The 18,212-nt window shown below is 40.1% G+C and overlaps 1 protein-coding gene across 6 annotated transcripts in view; it reads left to right on the top strand.

Annotated features, from left to right (window-relative positions):
• The window catches only part of LOC106586049 (dachshund homolog 1), a 276,691-nt gene that overhangs the window by 204,862 nt on the left and 53,617 nt on the right, over positions 1-18,212 (top strand). For 2 of the 6 annotated variants that reach the window (XM_014172867.2, XM_014172864.2), the window contains 4 exons: positions 5,175-5,347; positions 5,477-5,569; positions 5,888-6,089; positions 6,528-6,662. In XM_014172867.2, the coding sequence (XP_014028342.1) occupies positions 5,175-5,347; positions 5,477-5,569; positions 5,888-6,089; positions 6,528-6,662 (603 nt within the window). The remainder of the gene's footprint in view (positions 1-5,174; positions 5,348-5,476; positions 5,570-5,887; positions 6,090-6,527; positions 6,663-18,212) is intronic. The other 4 variants (XM_045707806.1, XM_014172866.2, XM_014172865.2 and 1 more) reach the window with 3 other exon arrangements.

Genomic DNA, 18,212 nt, shown 5'->3' with positions numbered 1-18,212 from the left:
CTGCGTATTAATTCATGTTATGTTTTAATGATGGTAGCTAAGTAGGAGTTTACCTTTAGAAGTCCCTAGGGCTTACTCCAGGTAAATTACTCAAAATGCTGTTGTTTATGCCTTTCACTAGGAAAGCAACACATGGGAATTAAACTCGCTGAAGTTGAGCTACTGTATAGGGGAATAACAGTAACTGACAAATGAATGCATCTAGCGATGTGGTTAAATTAAAACCTCACTTACTGTAATGTTGATCAAGTTAGGTCCTTTTCGGATTGTTCAAAACATTTATTGAAAGGGGTCAAAAACAAACAATGCAGTCACACACGCACTCATACCAATGTCCATATTATTTAAAATGACAATAGTTGGCCAATCTAATTCTAACCCATTCAGTATAAATTCATCATATACTGTAAGTACCTGGGAAAAGTAATTGAATCCCATCCAAAACAAAGCCAGCAACAATATGTCTGAAGAAAAACACCCCCTCAAATAAACAAATAAAACACTCAGCAACGTTCCAACAACACCTAATCTATTACATTGAATCCAACCAATCCAAACCAATCTCTTTGTGCCCAGTGCCTTACAATCCCCCATAAAAGGACTATATGAACTCATCTTGGCCTACAGCAGGTTCTCCTACAGTCAACTGAATGGGCCTTTATGGAGGAAACATCATTGGTTGAGAGAGATCATTTGTATGTGTGTGTGTGTGTGTGTGTGTGTGTGTGTGTGTGTGTGTGTGTGTGTGTGTGTACCTTTCAGACTGAGACATACCATAGAAGTACAATACAGTGGTTAACACAAGAGACATCACTCAGGACTATGATTGATAAAACAGTATTTGAATGACAAAAGCAAAGTCATATCAGTCTCAGGCAATGATTTTTTTTATTTTAATCTCTCTCCCCTTATGTGTATGTTGATTTCTTGAAGATGTATGTCAGACGCAGTGTGTGTGTGTGTTTCGGTCTGTGTTCTTGCACATGCCTGCGCTGCATGTGTGCTTGTGCACTTCGCCGTCTGTATCCCTCAAAGGCAGAATAGCGCTCCCCACGTTGGCCCTTGAGTGCATTGGAAATGTAGATACACACATACGTACAGTGGGCCTCTCCATGATGTCTCACTGTAAGTACCCCTGACATCAGGCCCTCTGTGGCACTGTTTTAATTGAGCCCAGGATGCTGAGAGTTAATTGATTCAGAAACAGAGATCCAACGGAAAAGTTGGTGGGACTGAAGGTGCACGCCTTGGTTTTTTTCTCCCTCGCCTTCTTCATGTTTGGGAATGCTTGCCACTCGGAATCTGCATGCCATCTTTCTTATGGAAATCAACATGATTCGGGAGGAATGGGAGGGAACAACGGAGAGAAGGACTACCTCTGTGTCTTTCATTTCACAGCCCTTGTCTTTTGTGGTTTTCTTTGCGGTGTAGATCGCCTTGCCCCTTGTTGGCAACTGATGTTTTCTCGCAAAAGCAGAGCTGTTTTGTGGATTAGCTTTGTGTGGTGGTTCTAGCTGTGTTTTTTCTCTTCTTTTCTATAGAGCCAAACTGCCAAAATAATATTTTTTTTAAATCTGGTTTTTAGATTTTGGCTTTAAACTACTTCAAGGGGAAGCATCTTAGTGGCAAAGGAACAAGACCAACATGTTCCCAGTCACTTTTCATCCCGCCAAGTTCAATGCCCCCCAAAGAAGTGGTGGAAGGATCTTCAGAGATAGATGGAGGGGTTGAGGGTAGCTGAATCATGGGACTAAAAACAAACAAAAGATAACTAATGTCAAATATACTGTGTCCGTAAAATGTACATAGTATGCATTAGCTGGAAGTAGAAGCCTAAGTGTTGTTATCCATTAGTTTACTCCAATTAGGGAGGGGTGGTAGGGTTAGGGGAAAATAATATATATACAAATATATAAGCAGTACCAGTCAAAAGTTTGGACACACCTACTCATTCAAAGATTTTACTTTATTTGTACTATTTTCTTCATTGTAGAATAATAGTGAAGACATCAAAACTATGCCAAAGGAGGTGAATACTTTCGCAAGCCACTGTAATTGATTTGATAAAATAACCGTCATCACATTAATGATAGTCACGTCGCAACAATTTTTACTATTTTCTATTTTGTGCAAAGCTGTTGTTAGGGTTCGTTCCATTCGTCCTTGTCAATCATTGGCTCATTGGTGAAATTAGCGTTATGACAATATCTTTAATTAAATCATTCAAAAACCTTTAATAATGCAATTGCAGACAGAAGTTGACAATCAGGAACATTGCACGCATGTTTCCGAGTACGTTCTGCATCAAACAAAAGGTCTCAAGTTGTTTTGTTAAACCCTAAGTCCAGCCCTGGTGATGTCACTACCTACGTCATTACCTTTTACTCCTGTGACCAAAACCATGCCTACAAAGCTATATTAACAATGGCTTTTAGTGTTATCTAAAAACTTAGCAGTAAATGTCCACTCCTCAAAGTTGATTTATTGTGGAATGTTTGACTAGTCTTATCCCCTACACTCCCCTGCAGAGTTCTGTCTCAGTCACACATTTCTCAGAGAGGGTCTCTTTATAAGAGAGAGAGAGAGAAAACTAGAAAACAACTGTGGAAAAATTCTAAACCTCTATAATGAATATATATATTGTTCATCTGTAGTCTAATACCCTATAAATGTAAGGAGGGAGGGGTCTTATAACCCCTCCCCTTCTATTAATACAACATATGCATAATCAATTATTCTAATACATCAAACATTTTGGTACAGCCCTTATCATGACCCCTAGGTGAACCCAACACTGTCATCAAGGCAAAGGGTGGCTACTTTGAAGAATCTCAAATATAATATATATTTAGATTTGTTTAATATTTTTTGGTTACTACATGATTACATATGTGTTATGTCATATTTTTTATGTCTTCACTGTTATTCTACAATGTAGAAAATAGTAAAACTAAAGAAAAACCCTGGAATGAGTTGGTGTGTCCAAACTTTTGACTGGTACTGTATATATATATATATATATATATATATATATTTTTTTTTTTTTTTTTGTATAATATATTTATAAAAAAAAGATATGGGGGATTGGAAATGATGCAGACAAATGCATTGATAGAAGCAATATTAAAGCTGGTGTTAGTGCAGAGAGTAGGGTCCTTGTGGCTTCCGAAACACACACCTAGCTGTGCTCATGTTCTTTGAAAGTTAGACCGTTTTCATTATACTGTACCATCTAAAGGCACAGCAGAGCATTCCTTACATTTCTGGCCAACTAATCTCTCCACTTTGACCAATTAGATCACTAATTACAGAGCCAAAATGTAATAATTTGAAACATTTGTTAGATATATGATCTCGTAATGGGGTACGGTGGCCAATGCAGATCACAGAACAGAGCCGAAATGAATTGAAAGTTCCCTGTTGTTGTAAGAGTTAAAAGTCCAGACAATCCCTATACACTATCCAGTAATTAGCCTGTAGCCATTTGTCACACTGTAGTTCTGAAGATACTTGTTTTGTTATTAGCGTGTTTTAACAAGTCATTTGGGTAATGGCTTCCAATGATTGCCTTCTTTTGTTTGTCCCAAATGGCACCCTATTTGTATAAAGAATAGGGTGCCATTTGGGATGCAGCCTGAGATTATGCCTTATGTGTAAGTAGTGAGCCCTTTTTCCATAACGTGGACTTTTTTACAGCCACAGAATAATTGATGTGCCTTTTATGGCTGTGTAAACTTTTGGCTTTGAACTACTGTTATCATCATTACCATTTTCATTACAATTATGGTATCTATTATTAATATCTGTTGTTAAACATTTACACCTCAAAATATACTGTAGGAAAGGACCGGGTTTAACTCATCCCGCTAAATTTATTAGAGTAAAGTAGTGTAGTTTTGTTTGATAATAATACTTTTATGTTGTTATTTTGGCATTGCATGGCATGTTAGTATCAGTGATCTGTAGGTTATACCAGCATGGCCACCAACCTCGGTATGAGAGAAAGAATATTTCAGTAAATCTTAATTCAATCAAATTTAAAATGCGGTATTTGCATTTTTAAGCCCTATTCGTATGGGATTAGTTTTGCTGGTGGAGGTCGAGTAATGTAATTATGTGCACGAGCACAAAACACCATATCTGTCATTTTAGCCCTGTCCGAATCTGCCATGGCAGTTATTTTTACATGGCAGGAGAGTAACAATTCCAGACAGAATAAGCTACTGCTGATAATACTAGTCCTGTGCTAATTGACATCCCTGTGTTTTGAGAGAAATGTCTGAGTTTGACAGGTGTTGCTCGCATTTTGAGCAAGAAAACAACAACTGATTCGATAAATAGTTGTGCATAGCCTATATATGAAGGGCCTACATGTGTCAATTTTCACAGTAAATGCTTTTGTTTATACGTTTTGTGTGAATTAATTGAACATCGCCAAATGCATCAGTAAAAAATATTGCTCCTATTTAATACAACCCTTGCTGTTAATAGATCGCAAAGCAGCAGCATACACCTGAGCTAAACATTAGGAAATTACAATTTAACTTTGTCATCCATAGCCTAAAAACGCATCTCAAGTGCAAGTGCACCGTTTAGCTCAAATCTGAAAGCTGGGGGGCATTTACTGTAGGATGTCTTCTAATAAAATATCCCAACATAAAATAGTGATTATGACCAAGCTTCCTAAATTCAAATGTTATGGCTACAATATACCAAAGATGGTTTGGTATGGTTTCTAAACTTGGGAACCAGGCTCAAGTTATCAGTGTTGCCCTGTTATCACCGAGACTTGTTGAAATATCTTCACGCCTAGAAAAAAACCTCCAGGCTTCTGTCATAACTGTCAATTTATTTAAAAAAAATACGATTTACAGGGATCAGTTTTGAAGAAAAAAATGCTCTGGAATAAGGGACATTCTGCGGTAATAATTACATAACCAACGTTCTCTAGTAATACTAGTCACATGTGAATAGGGTTTTACAGTTACATTTAGATAAAGCTTTTTCTTATGGTCTAACAAAAATCTTAACATTGTAGAAGGCTATGACTGAAACCAGCCCTTATTGGTTACCTTTATGTCAAATTAACCAATTAACCGATCAATTTACTCCAATCCAGATGAACCAATCAACCATGGTTTCCGTTAACCAATCACTTTTCTCACCTGTTGTAGGTTTGGAACTGCCCTTCATGATGATGCCCCATCCCCTGATCCCGTGCAGCTTGCCCCCTGCTTCTGTCACCATGGCAATGAGCCAGATGAACCACCTTAGCACCATCGCCAACATGGCCGCCGTCGCACAGCAACAGAGCCTGCCCTGCAGAATGGTCACTTCAGTCATCAAGGTAAGCTGTGTATAATAAACATAATACTAAACTATAAAGTATTGTATTATATGACAGTGTTTCCCAATCCTTATCCTTAGGACCCATAACTAGGGCAAAAATAAAATATGCACCCATTTGGGTCCCCAGGACCAGGATTGGGAAACACTGTTATATTCCAACATGGCCGATGTGGCACAGCAGCAGAGCCTGCCCTGCAGAATGGTCACCTCAGTAATCAAGGTAAACTTCTAGAATGGACTTAATTTACTAAACTGTATAGTAAACACATTACAACATGGCTGCCATGACACAGCAACAAACAGAGCATGCCCTGAAGAATAGTCACCTCAGTCATTGAGATAAACTGGCAGAATGGACACGCACTGTGTATAACTAACATACAGCTTTGGACATTTAAAGTTACTTATCCTGAACTTTTGACTGCGATGATAGAGTGGGAAGCACTATGGAAATGTACATTGATTACATAGCATCTACTTTCATGGACCTTAGTTGTCACTGATGACCTTGTCACTGATGTCCCTCTGTCATTGACAGGAGCGTGTCCCAGACAGTCCCTCCCCCACCCCTTCCTTAGAGGACGGCAGGAGGCCCGGCAGCCACCCGTCGTCCCACCGCAGCAGCAGTGTTTCCAGCTCACCGGCCCACACAGAGAGCTCCTCAGACAGGATACGTACGTCCCCCTATTCCCTCCCCATGCAACGAGTCAGACTGGCTAACTGCGTGTTCAGTTCCGCAAGTAAACAAACCGACCCCGCTAACCCACTAACCCAATTTTGATATTGTTGTTTTTGTTGTACTGAACCGATAAATTGACTGATTTGGGATTTTGTAGTGCTCTTCAATCCTAGTCCTAGTTACTCACTGGGTGTGTAGGTTTTTGTTTCAGCCCAACAGTAGTAACACACCTGATTCAACTAATCAAGTGCTAGATGATTAATTTGATGATTAGTACAATTGATCAGTTTAATCAGGTATATTAGTGCTGGGATGGAACAAATCCATGTACACTAGGGGTCCTTAGGACCAGAATTGAAAAACACTTATTCTGAGTCATCCACGTGTTCAAAATTTGATAGCTAGCTGTTCATTTCCAAAAACAGGGCATATACAGGTCAACTCTAAGAGACAAAGACATCTTCTAGCTCACCTTTACTACTCTCTCTCTCCTCTCCAGCCATACATCAGAATGGTCTTTCTATGAACCAAATGAACCAAGCTCTGCTGGGCCTCTCCCCTAGCATTCTGCCTGGGCCTAAAGAAGGCGACCTGGCCCACGACATGAGTCACGAAGCAAAGAGGATGCACAAAGGTAAGACGTGTCCTATTGAAAAACCTATATGCACGTTAACAAAGGTAAGATATGTGTCCTATCTTCATACATATAGAGTGCCTTCAGAAACTATTCATACCTCTTAACTTATTCCACATTTTGTTGTGTTACAGCCTGAATACAAAATGGATTAAATATATATCACCCGTCTACATGCAATACCCCATAATGACAAAGTGAAAACATGTTTTTAGACATTTTAGCAAATGTACTGTATTTAAAATTAAGTACAGAAATATCTAATTTACATAAGTATTCACACCAATGCGTTAATAAGTGTTCAACTTTGGCAGCGATTTCAGCTGTGATTAAGTAAGTAAGTCTGTAAGAGCATTGCACACCTGGACTGTACAATATTTTCTCATTATTCTTTTCAAAATTCTTCAAGCTTTGTCAAATTAGTTGTTGATCATTGCTAGACAACCATTTTAAAGTCTTGCCATAGATGTGCATGCAGATTTGCCACTCAAGAACATTCACTGTCTTCTTGGTAAGCAACTCCAGTATACAGTGAGGGAAAAAAGTATTTGATCCCCTGCTGATTTTGTACGTTTGCCCACTGACAAAGAAATGATCAGTCTATAATTTTAATGGTAGGTTTATTTGAACAGTGAGAGACAGATTAACAACAAAACAATCCAAAAAAACACATGTCAAAAATGTTATAAATTGATTTGCATTTTAATGAGGGAAATAAGTATTTGACCCCCTCTCAATCAGAAAGATTTCTGGCTCCCATGTGTCTTTTATACAGGTAACGAGCTGAGATTAGGAGCCTGATTAACTCTCCAGTCCTCCTAATCTCAGTTTGTTACCTGTATAAAAGACACCTGTCCACAGAAGCAATCAATCAATCAGATTCCAAACTCTCCACCATGGCCAAGACCAAAGAGCTCTCCAAGGATGTCAGGGACAAGATTGTAGACCTAAACAAGGCTGGAATGGGCTACAAGACCATCGCCAAGCAGCTTGGTGAGAAGGTGACAACAGTTGGTGCGATTATTCGCAAATGGAAGAAACACAAAAGAACTGTCAATCTCCCTCGGCCTGGGGCTCCATGCAAGATCTCACCTCATGGAGTTGCAATGATCATGAGAACGGTGAGGAATCAGCCCAGAACTACACGGGAGGATCTTGTCAATGATCTCAAGGCAGCTGGGACCATAGTCACCAAGAAAACAATTGGTAACACACTACGCCGTGAAGAACTGAAATCCTGCAGCGCCCGCAAGGTCCCCCTGCTCAAGAAAGCACATATAAATGCACGTCTGAAGTTTACCAATGAACATCTGAATGATTTAGAGGACAACTGGGTGAAAGTGGTGTGGTCAGATGAGACCCAAATGGAGCTCTTTGGCATCAACTCAACTCGCCGTGTTTGGAGGAGGAGGAATGCTGCCTATGACCCCAAGAACACCATCCCCACCGTCAAACATGGAGGTGGAAACATTATGCTTTGGGGGTGTTTTTCTGCTAAGGGGACAGGACAACTGTACGGTCAAATCTTGGGTGAGAACCTCCTTCCCTCAGCCAGGGCATTGAAAATGGGTCGTGGATGGGTATTCCAGCATGACAATGACCCAAAACACACGGCCAAGGCAACAAAGGAGTGGCTCAAGAAGAAGCACATTAAGGTCCTGGAGTGGCCTAACCAGTCTCCAGACCTTAATCCCATAGAAAATCTGTGGAGGGAGCTGAAGGTTCGAGTTGCCAAACGTCAGCCTCGAAACCTTAATGACTTGGAGAAGATCTGCAAAGAGGAGTGGGACAAAATCCTTCCTGAGATGTGTGCAAACCTGGTGGCCAACTACAAGAAACGTCTGACCTCTGTGATTGCCAACAAGGGTTTTGCCACCAAGTGCTAAGTTATGTTTTGCAGAGGGGTCAAATACTTATTTCCCTCATTAAAATGCAAATCAATTTATAACATTTTTGACATGCGTTTTTCTGGATTTTTGTTGTTGTTATTCTGTCTCTCACTGTTCATAAACCTACCATTACAATTATAGACTGATAATTCCTTTGTCAGTGGGCAAATGCACAAAATCAGCAGGGGATCAAATACTTTTTTCCCTCACTGTAGATGTGTTTTAGGTTATTGTCCTGTTGAAAGTTGAATTCATCTCCAAGTGTCTGGGGGGAAAGCAGTTTGAGCCAGGTTGTCCTCTCAGATTTTTCCTGTGCTAAGCTCCATTCAGATTTTTGTAAAATCCTGATTAACTCTCCAGTCCTTAATTATTACAAACATACCCATAACATGATCCAGCCACCACTATGCTTGAAAATATGGAGAGTGGTACTCAGTAATGTGTTGTATTGTATTTGCCCCAAACATAACACTTTGTATTCAGGACAAGAAGTGAATTGCTTGGCGACATTCTTTGCAGTATTACCTCTGTCAATTAGGTTAGTATTGTGGAGTAACTACAATGTTGTTGATGCATCTTCAGTTTTCTCCTATCACAGCCATTAAACGCTGTAACTGTTTTAAAGTCACCATTGGCCTCGTTGTGAAATCCCTGAGCTGTTTCCTTCCTCTCTGGCAACTGAGTAAGGAAGGACGCCTATATCTTTGTATTGGCTGGGTATATTGATACACCATCCAAAGTGTAATTAATAATTTCACCAAGCTCAAAGGGATATTCAATGTCAATTTTTTTATTACCAATCTACCAATTGGTGCCCTTCTTTGTGAGACATTGGAAAACCTCCCTGCTCTTTGTGGTTGAATCTGTTTTTGACATTCACTGCTCAACTGAAGGACCTTACAGATAATTGTATGTGTGGGGTACAGAGATGAGGTTGTCATTCAAAAATCATGTTAAACAATATTATTGCACACAGAATGAGACCATGCAACATATTATGTGACTTGTTAAGCACATTTTTACTCCTGAACATGTTTAGGCTTGCCATAACAAAGGGGTTTAATACTTATTGACTCAAAACATTTCTGCTTTTCATTTTTAATAATTTGTCGAAAAACAATTCCACTTTGACATTATGTGATATTGTGTGTAGGCTAGTGACAAAAAAATCTGAATTTAATCATATTTTTAATTCAGGCTGTAACACAACAATATGTGGAAAAAGTCAAGGGGTGTGAATACTTTCTGAAGGCACTGTACCTTGCAATGTATCGTATTTACATTCCATACGTCTATGTATGTTCCATTCGTGGTTTAGTTTGGTTATGACAACCGCAATGCAACCATGTATTGAATATTGAAAAATGTTTGTGTTTACATATGTCAATATAATGGTAAATTATTTTAACTGATTAAAAAAAATGATTACTACTTGTTCACTTATGGTTTAATTCTAACAAATACCAGAAAGGTAAGTCATCTTAGTAAATACTAGGTGAAAATGTACCTTTATTTATGATAGGTAGTCTGCTAAATGCTTAGATAAGTCTCTATACTGTAGATTCATTCCACTACCATTCCCCTCTATTAAGCAAGATTTAGAAACATTTATTAAACAATTTTACTCAAACAGGGAGCAGATACAAATGTATAACGCTGTGAGTTAAACATAAAATGATGCAAATAATTTATTTTAGTATTCTATGATGGTTTAGAGCTGTGCTGGGATTGGGTTTGTGTGGTGTTGGGTGGGGTGGGGTGTGGTGTGGTGGAGGTGGGAGGTTGATAATGATAACAAAACCACAGTGGAAATCATTGGGCTGTGTGTTCCCTTTTGGTTAGCGGCTAACAATTAGCCCAAAGTGGAGATCAGCTCTAGTCCTTCCACTCACAATATGAAGTAGTAAATAGTAATAATTAGTGTGATCATGCTCTGAATTCATAGGTCAAACTCCACGGCTGTGGCTGTGTGTGTGTGTGTGTGTGTGTGTGTGTGTGTGTGTGTGTGTGTGTGTGTGTGTGTGTGTGTGTGTGTGTGTGTGTGCGTGCATGCGTGCGTGCGTGTGTGTGTCTACATGTGTGTGTTACAGTGTGCAGAGCTGTGACCATCGGGGGACATAGTGTAATAACCATGAATATTAACCAACATGATCTTCTTCTACCCCCATCTACATTCTCTGTACTACTCTGCTCAGTGCTCACCTCAACACACTCAACCAGTCTTTGCATAAACAGAGACATAACACATAAACCTCAGCCTATTAACACCATGCTGTTCTACCATACACACATTACAGTTTTGTTGACAATTCAGACCTGTGATGTCCTATGATATGTGATAGAGAGAGAAGGTGGGGGGGGGGGGGGGTGAAAACCAGACAATCCATTTATGTAACACACACACAAACAAACACGACCACATTATTATTGAGATTGTAAATTCCTAATATGTCACCAGTGTTGATTAGGATTCCGGGCTCTCCAGCGCGTTGTACCAGAGGTCTCGGTTCTGCAGAAAAACATTTTTATAAAATAACCCATTAATGCAGAGGAGTGCAACTAAATTAGTTACCAATTTGCTGAGCATGAATTAATGAAGAGAGCTTCTCGCAGCTCCCACAGTTGTAATTTTCATAATAACCCTGGACCTTTATTTGGCAGGTTGTTTAGTTTTTTCGTTTGAAGGTTTTCATTAGTCTAATGAGGAGTGTGCAAGGGCGAGCAGTCAGCACAATTTACATGAGGAAGCTATCATAATAAATGAGGCAATTTGAATAACACACACAGCTTTATGCGGTGAGATAAGAGAGATTGTATTCGGTCGGCAGATCCAGCGCTGGTAACCAATACATTAGAACCCAACTTAATAACCAAAGTAATCCCAATAAAAGCTTTAAGTGAAGGAAATAAAATGACTGATTGATATATTGAACTGTAATGATATGATACATGATGCATTAGATTAATAATATAAATGTGTTCCATTGTTAAAGAGCGAGGGAAGAGGAGGGAGGGAGGGATGGAGAGGAGGAGGTCTGCGATTTGCTGCTTTGTTTATGGCAAGCTTTTTAATTAGGATTGTTCATCGGATCAGTTTGTTTAGACAAATGAGATAACATTCCAATGGTTTAATGATATTTCTCCACTTGTTTGATCTTTATGGTCTTGGTCGAGAATTAAATTAATCTCATGCATTATACTCAGAGAGAGAGAACAGGGGAGGGGACTGTAGGATGCAGTGTTCTGCCTCTGCCTCCATATATGAGGGTTAATAATATCTGCTCGCATCGGCTATCGAAGACAAAGTACACCGTTACTGACACTGTAATGCAACCAATCATTTGTTGCTATAAAGATCTCTCATCAGTAAGTATCTGCTATTGAAGACAGTTTCTGTCAGTGCAGTATCTGTGTAGTTTGACTGTCTTCAATAGCAGATACTTACTGATGAGAGGTCTTTATAGCAACAAATGGTCTTTGTCCTTTGTCATTAAAGAGGATGTGGAAAAGAGCGGAGACATAGCTTCTGTAGCTTCATAGCTTCTTTTCCACATCCTCTTTGATGACAAAGGACAAAGACCATTTGTTGCTATAAAGACCTCTCATCAGTAAGTATCTGCTATTGAAGACAGTCAAACTACACAGATACTGCACTGACAGAAACTCTCTCTCCGCCCTTTTCCACATCCTCTTTGATGACAAAGGACAAAGACCATTTGTTGTAGTTGAAAACGCTTTATAACTTCAAGTCCAGTCCATCCTCATTCTAGCTCACAACCAGATGGTATAGCTTTCGGGTGTCTTTTCAACTTTTTTAGCACAATTATTGTTGGAAAGTAACGATCGGTTGCAAATAGGATTTGATGATATGATGATGTTTCATAAAAAAATTGAAACGGCAAAAGTACAAAGGCCAGCTATGTATCTCACATCAAGCTAATTGAATCGCTTCACGAAGGGAAGTCTGTGGTGATCACTTTCGACAAGCCGCGTCTTGTGAAACAGCAGGTAGTTGACAAACAAGGCAGAATAAAAGACACGGAAGCCTTTGGTTTTAAACACATTTTAGATATCAAACATTGAACATGATTTGATTTACTGGGGGAGAAGCCTTTTTAAACACAAGCAATATGCGCAACACTCCGGTGTTGCTGTAGAAACCATATGGCAGATGAAAAGCACAAACAGATATATTGATTAGCCAAACATCTCGGGAGAAGTAGCTGGAGAACAACGAAATCCAGGGCACCAGACGTTTAATTTTACCAGTGCAGCTGACTGTCATTGTGGCAACTCTGTGATACATTGACTTATGCATTTGTTGATTTTTATTTAATGTAAAAATGTTATGTGTGAAAATGCGCTAGATGTTTCTATTCACTTACAGTGGTGCAATGGAACCAATGGAATACTCTCAAAAGTAGTAAACCTGCACATCTGTCACGCCAAACACCAATCTAATGCTTGATGCATCTGAAAGAGAACAAATACTATTTCCACCCGGGTCTGGAACTATAGTCTAGTCATGACGTCACACAACTGTAGCGGCTAGAATGACTGACAGGTCTCGTATGACACAAGGAGACTTGGAAAGCAACCAATCTGTAAAATGATTCTGTAAACCATATTCTAAAAGGGGAAAGGTTTGACTGTAATGGGATTTATTCTCACTTCCTGTGTAAATGTTATGTATCCTTGTTGACACACTGTGAGATGGACTGATAATGTCCCACCTCGGATAAATGGATCATCCTGGTGTATCTGATCACACAGAGACATGTAAAGTGCATCCTGATTCCATTGGATAAAATGGGGGAATAAGTATAATTTTGTAGAAACAATCAGATTTTCCACACATTTTCTATATGGTACTAAAAAGTAATAAAGAAACTGTAGCCTACTTGTCACTGAAGTTGACTAATGTGTGCTGATAGTTTTAATGCAGCATTATATCTCGCCTTTCATTACCCCTTTAACCCTAATTTACTGTAACACAACTTCTTTGAATCTTCATTCAGATCCAGGCAGAGAAGCCTGTTCATAAAACTAAAACACAAACAGGAATACATGCATGCTTGCATGCACACTCACATACGCGCACACACATACGCACACATACACACACAAACGCACACACACCAATTACTGTACATTTAACATTTAAACATAACCTAAATCACACATAATTGGCATCTTTGAAACAAGCATTAGCCAAGTAGTGTGCTGTGCTAAATCAGAGCTACAGTATAGTGTTTGTGTCCAGTAAGACAGTCGGGCAGACATATTGGTGTCATTGCATGGCATTGCAATCCTACAGGGAGTATCCAATGCTGTTCTCTTCTGTTGTGTTGTGTTCTAACGACATTAGCTGGCGCTAATCCAGACTGAATATACTGAGTCGATCTCAAAGGAAGACAAAAGACCTAAGCGGAAATAGGAAAGCCAAATGTTTAGTAAACTCTTAAAAAGGCCCAGCTTAGAGAGTTAGAGGGTTAGAGAGAGAAGAGCTCCGACTCTCTCTGCAATTGCTACAAGCCTAAAAGGGGGTTTGAAAAATGAATACAAATCCATTAGCGGGTCCTGGTTTCACAGTTATAAAAAATACTTAAGGGCAGGACGTGTTAAACGTGTGGAAATCTGTTTTGATAACATATTGGGCTTATTGGGCTTTGCCGCCGCGGCTGCTCGAATTAATAACACTTAATTTGCAGACGGAAGAAAGCCGTGGCATGGTATTTCCAGTTAAAGAGATTAATTTTTAAACACCTAATTGACAGGCCAGGGTCAGGCGGGATAAGCAACAGACTCTGTAAGAGACGGCCGCGCGGCAAAGTCAAGGTGACTGGAATACGCCTTTCAAAAACACCCGTAGAAAGGGAGGAGAAAGAGAGAGAATTAGTCGTCAAGAAGTGTCCCTCCACCCCCTATTATCTCTGTCTCTCAGTCTGTCTCTCTATCTCTTTATTATGAATGATTTAGTTTCCCAGTGAAAGGTTATAAAAGCCATGTATAGCAGTGTAATATCCGTAGAGGGAAAATGTGAAGGTTTGACTCGCAATGTCCTCAAGTCAGCTAGCTACCAGACTGCAATGTGATAAGAGGCACTGTTCTGAATAACTCCTGCCTCCAAGAGGCTGTTTCTGTGTTTTATAGGCTTTACAAAGGAAAAGCACACAAATAGCATTTGTGGCGTGGCTAGTCTGTAAACATGATGAACTGTTAGTGAAGTCGCTAACGACTAAGGCTGCTGAAAGCTAGAATGTATTCCAAATGGCACCCTTTTCTCTATAATGGCCTACTTTAGAGAATAGTCCTATGGGTCCTGATCAAAAGTAGTGTACTATATAGGGATTATGGTGCCATTTGGGACACAAATGCTGGTGTTTACCTTGGCTGAGTATGTGGTGCTTGGCATGTTGGTAATGTAGCATCGCCTAATTACTATTTACATGTAAACATGAAATGAGACAAACAACCTCACAAAATGGCTATTTAGAAAAGGTGAGGAAAAATACAGTAATTCATATTCAGGGTCAACCTTATCTGACTGTAACAGTTGTAGAAGCGGTATGTGTTGTTACTTTGAATCGCAAATTTCCAGAATTGGACATAATCCTACTAATTGTTTTCTGCTTCTGTCCAAGGGCACGCAGGTACAATATGGGCTGGCTATATTGTAATATGCATAATAGCAGATGCTCTGATATGTAAAGTATGGGGGGGACCAAGTGCCTGGTTATACTTTTTTCATCATTCTGTTGAAAATAACCCTAACCCTAACCACTGTATGGCTAATGTGCTTCGGCCTAATCCAATACAATGAGTGCTTTGATATTCAATTACTCATATTCAATCCAATGTATATATAAAGCCATTTTTTACATCGGCAGTTGTCTCAAAGTACTTTTTTCTCTCTCTTTTCTGACAGTCTGGAGTAGAATAGCAAGCATAGCCAAGCAACAATGCCTTACTCCTTGTGCCTTACAGTGCATCCCTCTCACACCTCACTAAGGCACTTGTTCATTCCCCCAGCAAAAGGTAACATGAAACAGAGGCCTGCTGCTGTGTGTTCCTGATGGACAGGCAGATTTCACCTTGGCCAGTGAATGATAATGCATTATTAAATTTGCCTCCGCCGCTCTCCTAGATACACTAGGAGCTGACCACAGCATATTTATCTCCCCATCTGAGCCTCACGTTGGCGCACATCTTGGCAGCCAGAGCGTATTCTGTCACTTTTGAGGCATTTTAAAGATTAAAAAGAAACCCTCTGCCTCTTTTTTTTTTTACGTTCCTTAAAAGCATCACCCTGCTCTTCTTTTTCTTCTATGAAATGCGATTAGCGGATGGAAGAGGGTGTCACGCAATGGAACATTCATGAGAAAGGTAGGGGGGTGGAACACATATCCAAATGAACTGCCCTCCCCACTCCCATCTACCCCACACCCCCTGACCTGAAGCAATAGTCCCCTCTCTGCACAATCAGCACTCCCTGTCTTTCTTCCCTCACACAGGGGGCAGGGGGAAAATTGATTGATCCTCTATCAAATAATTATTTTGCTTGGGCATATGCACTGACAAGTTGTTTGATCACAAAGCATTATTGTCTGCCAAGTCACATTCCGGGGCTTGTGATGGCTAATGATAGGTAGATAGGTAGTGAGCATCTTTGAAGCCCCCCCCCGCACAACACCAAGGACACTAGGTTAGAAAAAGAAGACTGATGCACAGTGGATTGGGCTAAAGTAAGGCAAATAGGGAGATGAAGAGAAGTCACTTACAGGGGAGATAGCTGAGTTTTAATGATACTCTATGTGAATTGAAAACCCATCAATGTTTGTAAAGTGTTTAGGTCGAAATTGTTGAGGTTGCATTTCTGAACCAACCTCAAGAAACAAAGAAAAGTAGTGTGAGGCATATAAAAACAACCTTACCTTGTATCAAACACTAGTTAGAGCATTTGAGTCCTATTGAAACCACCTTACTTCATACCATTTTGGTATTAGGCAAACATACCACTGCACTACTACTCATAACCACTGAAATACACTTAGGAAAAAAATGATAACTTTTGTTTCGTTCCGCTTTGATGTTCTTCAGGATTTGGTGTTCTGTACTGTATTTCAGCTTCACCTGACATCATCTCATGTTTGATCAGCTGTTGAATTATCTAGGTGATCGTGCCTATTCTGCATTCCATCAGTCATACTGTAGGTAAAGTACGACTGCCGCCAGAACAGGTCTGCAAACAGGAAATATCAGGACATTTAGGGCAAGGCGCTGACTTTAGTAGGTAGTGTCTTACATAGCTCAAACAGTCATCTAAATCTATTGGAAGCAGTATTAGAACAAATGTTTGAATACTTTGTGTTTTTATACTGCCAGAAGAAATGGTGCTTTTCACCTTATGTAGCCTTGCCCACTTTACCCAGAACCATTTCAAATGTGTTTGTCTTCCAACTTCCGGCCCATTGACACACAAGGAAAACCATACTTAAATATTAATTGCATTTGTCTATGTAACTATGAAATAATATGACAATAAAGTGCACAGAATTGGAAAGATGCACTACATGGCCAATCTGTGTGCTTAGGGTCACTGAACCTTCACCCCAGTCTAAGGTCCTGACCGCTCTAGAGCAAGTTTTCATCAAGGATCCCTCTGTACTTTTCTTCGTTCATCTTTCCCTCGATCCTGACTAGTCTCTCAGTCCCTGCCGCTGAAAAAACATACCCACAGCATGATGCTGCCACCACCATGCTGCACTGTAGGCATGGTGCTATGTTTCCTTCAGACGTGAAGCTTTCATTCAGGCCAAAAAGTTCAATCTTGGTTTCATCAGACCAGAGAATCTTGTTTCTCATGGTCTGAGAGTCTTTAGGTGTCTTTTGGCAAACTCCAAGCGGGCCTTCATGTGCCTTTTACTGTGGAGTGGCTTTCGTCTGGCCACTCTACCATAACGGCCTGATTAGTGGAGTGCTGTAGAGATGGTTGTCCTTCTGGAAGGTTCACCCATCTCCACAAAGGAACTCTTGCGCTCTGACAGAATGTCTGGTTCTTGGTCACCTCCCTGACCAAGGCCCTTATCCCCTGATTGCTCAGTTTGGCCGGGCATCATTCCATTTAAGAGGCCACTGTGTTCTTCGGGACCTTCAATGCTGCAGACATTTTATTTTTACCCTTCCCCAGATCTGTGCCTCGACACAATCCTGGCGCGGAGCTCTACAAACAATGCCTTCGACCTCATGGCTTGGTTTTTGCTCTGACATGCACTGTCAACTGTGGGACCTTATATAGACAGGTGTGTGCCCTTCCAAATCATGTCCAATCAATTGAATTAGAATGAGGCTGTAACGAAAAAGTAAAGGGGTCTGAATACTATCTGAATGTCAGACCATGTGACATCCCGAAAATCGGTCTTCTCACAAAAATGTCTGTAGCATCCTAACAGTTTGACCCCTCTATGACCACCTCTATGGAAAAATGATGGTGTTCACTGTTTTGCTCTACGACCCCCGCAAGCATCACGGGACAAGTCTGAAGGTAACCTGGTACCGGTTTAAAATATGAATGGAAGTATGGAGGTAATTTTGTGCCAACAAAAAAGGGATTAAATATGTGTCCACATTTTTTTTAAAATATTTCCTGAGCTATCTTATG

The sequence above is a fragment of the Salmo salar genome, chromosome ssa25, assembly GCF_905237065.1.
Source record: "Salmo salar chromosome ssa25, Ssal_v3.1, whole genome shotgun sequence".
Classification (NCBI taxonomy): Eukaryota; Metazoa; Chordata; class Actinopteri; order Salmoniformes; family Salmonidae; genus Salmo; species Salmo salar.
The sequence above is the reverse complement of the archived record's forward strand: the minus strand, read 5'-3'. Positions and strand labels throughout refer to the sequence as shown.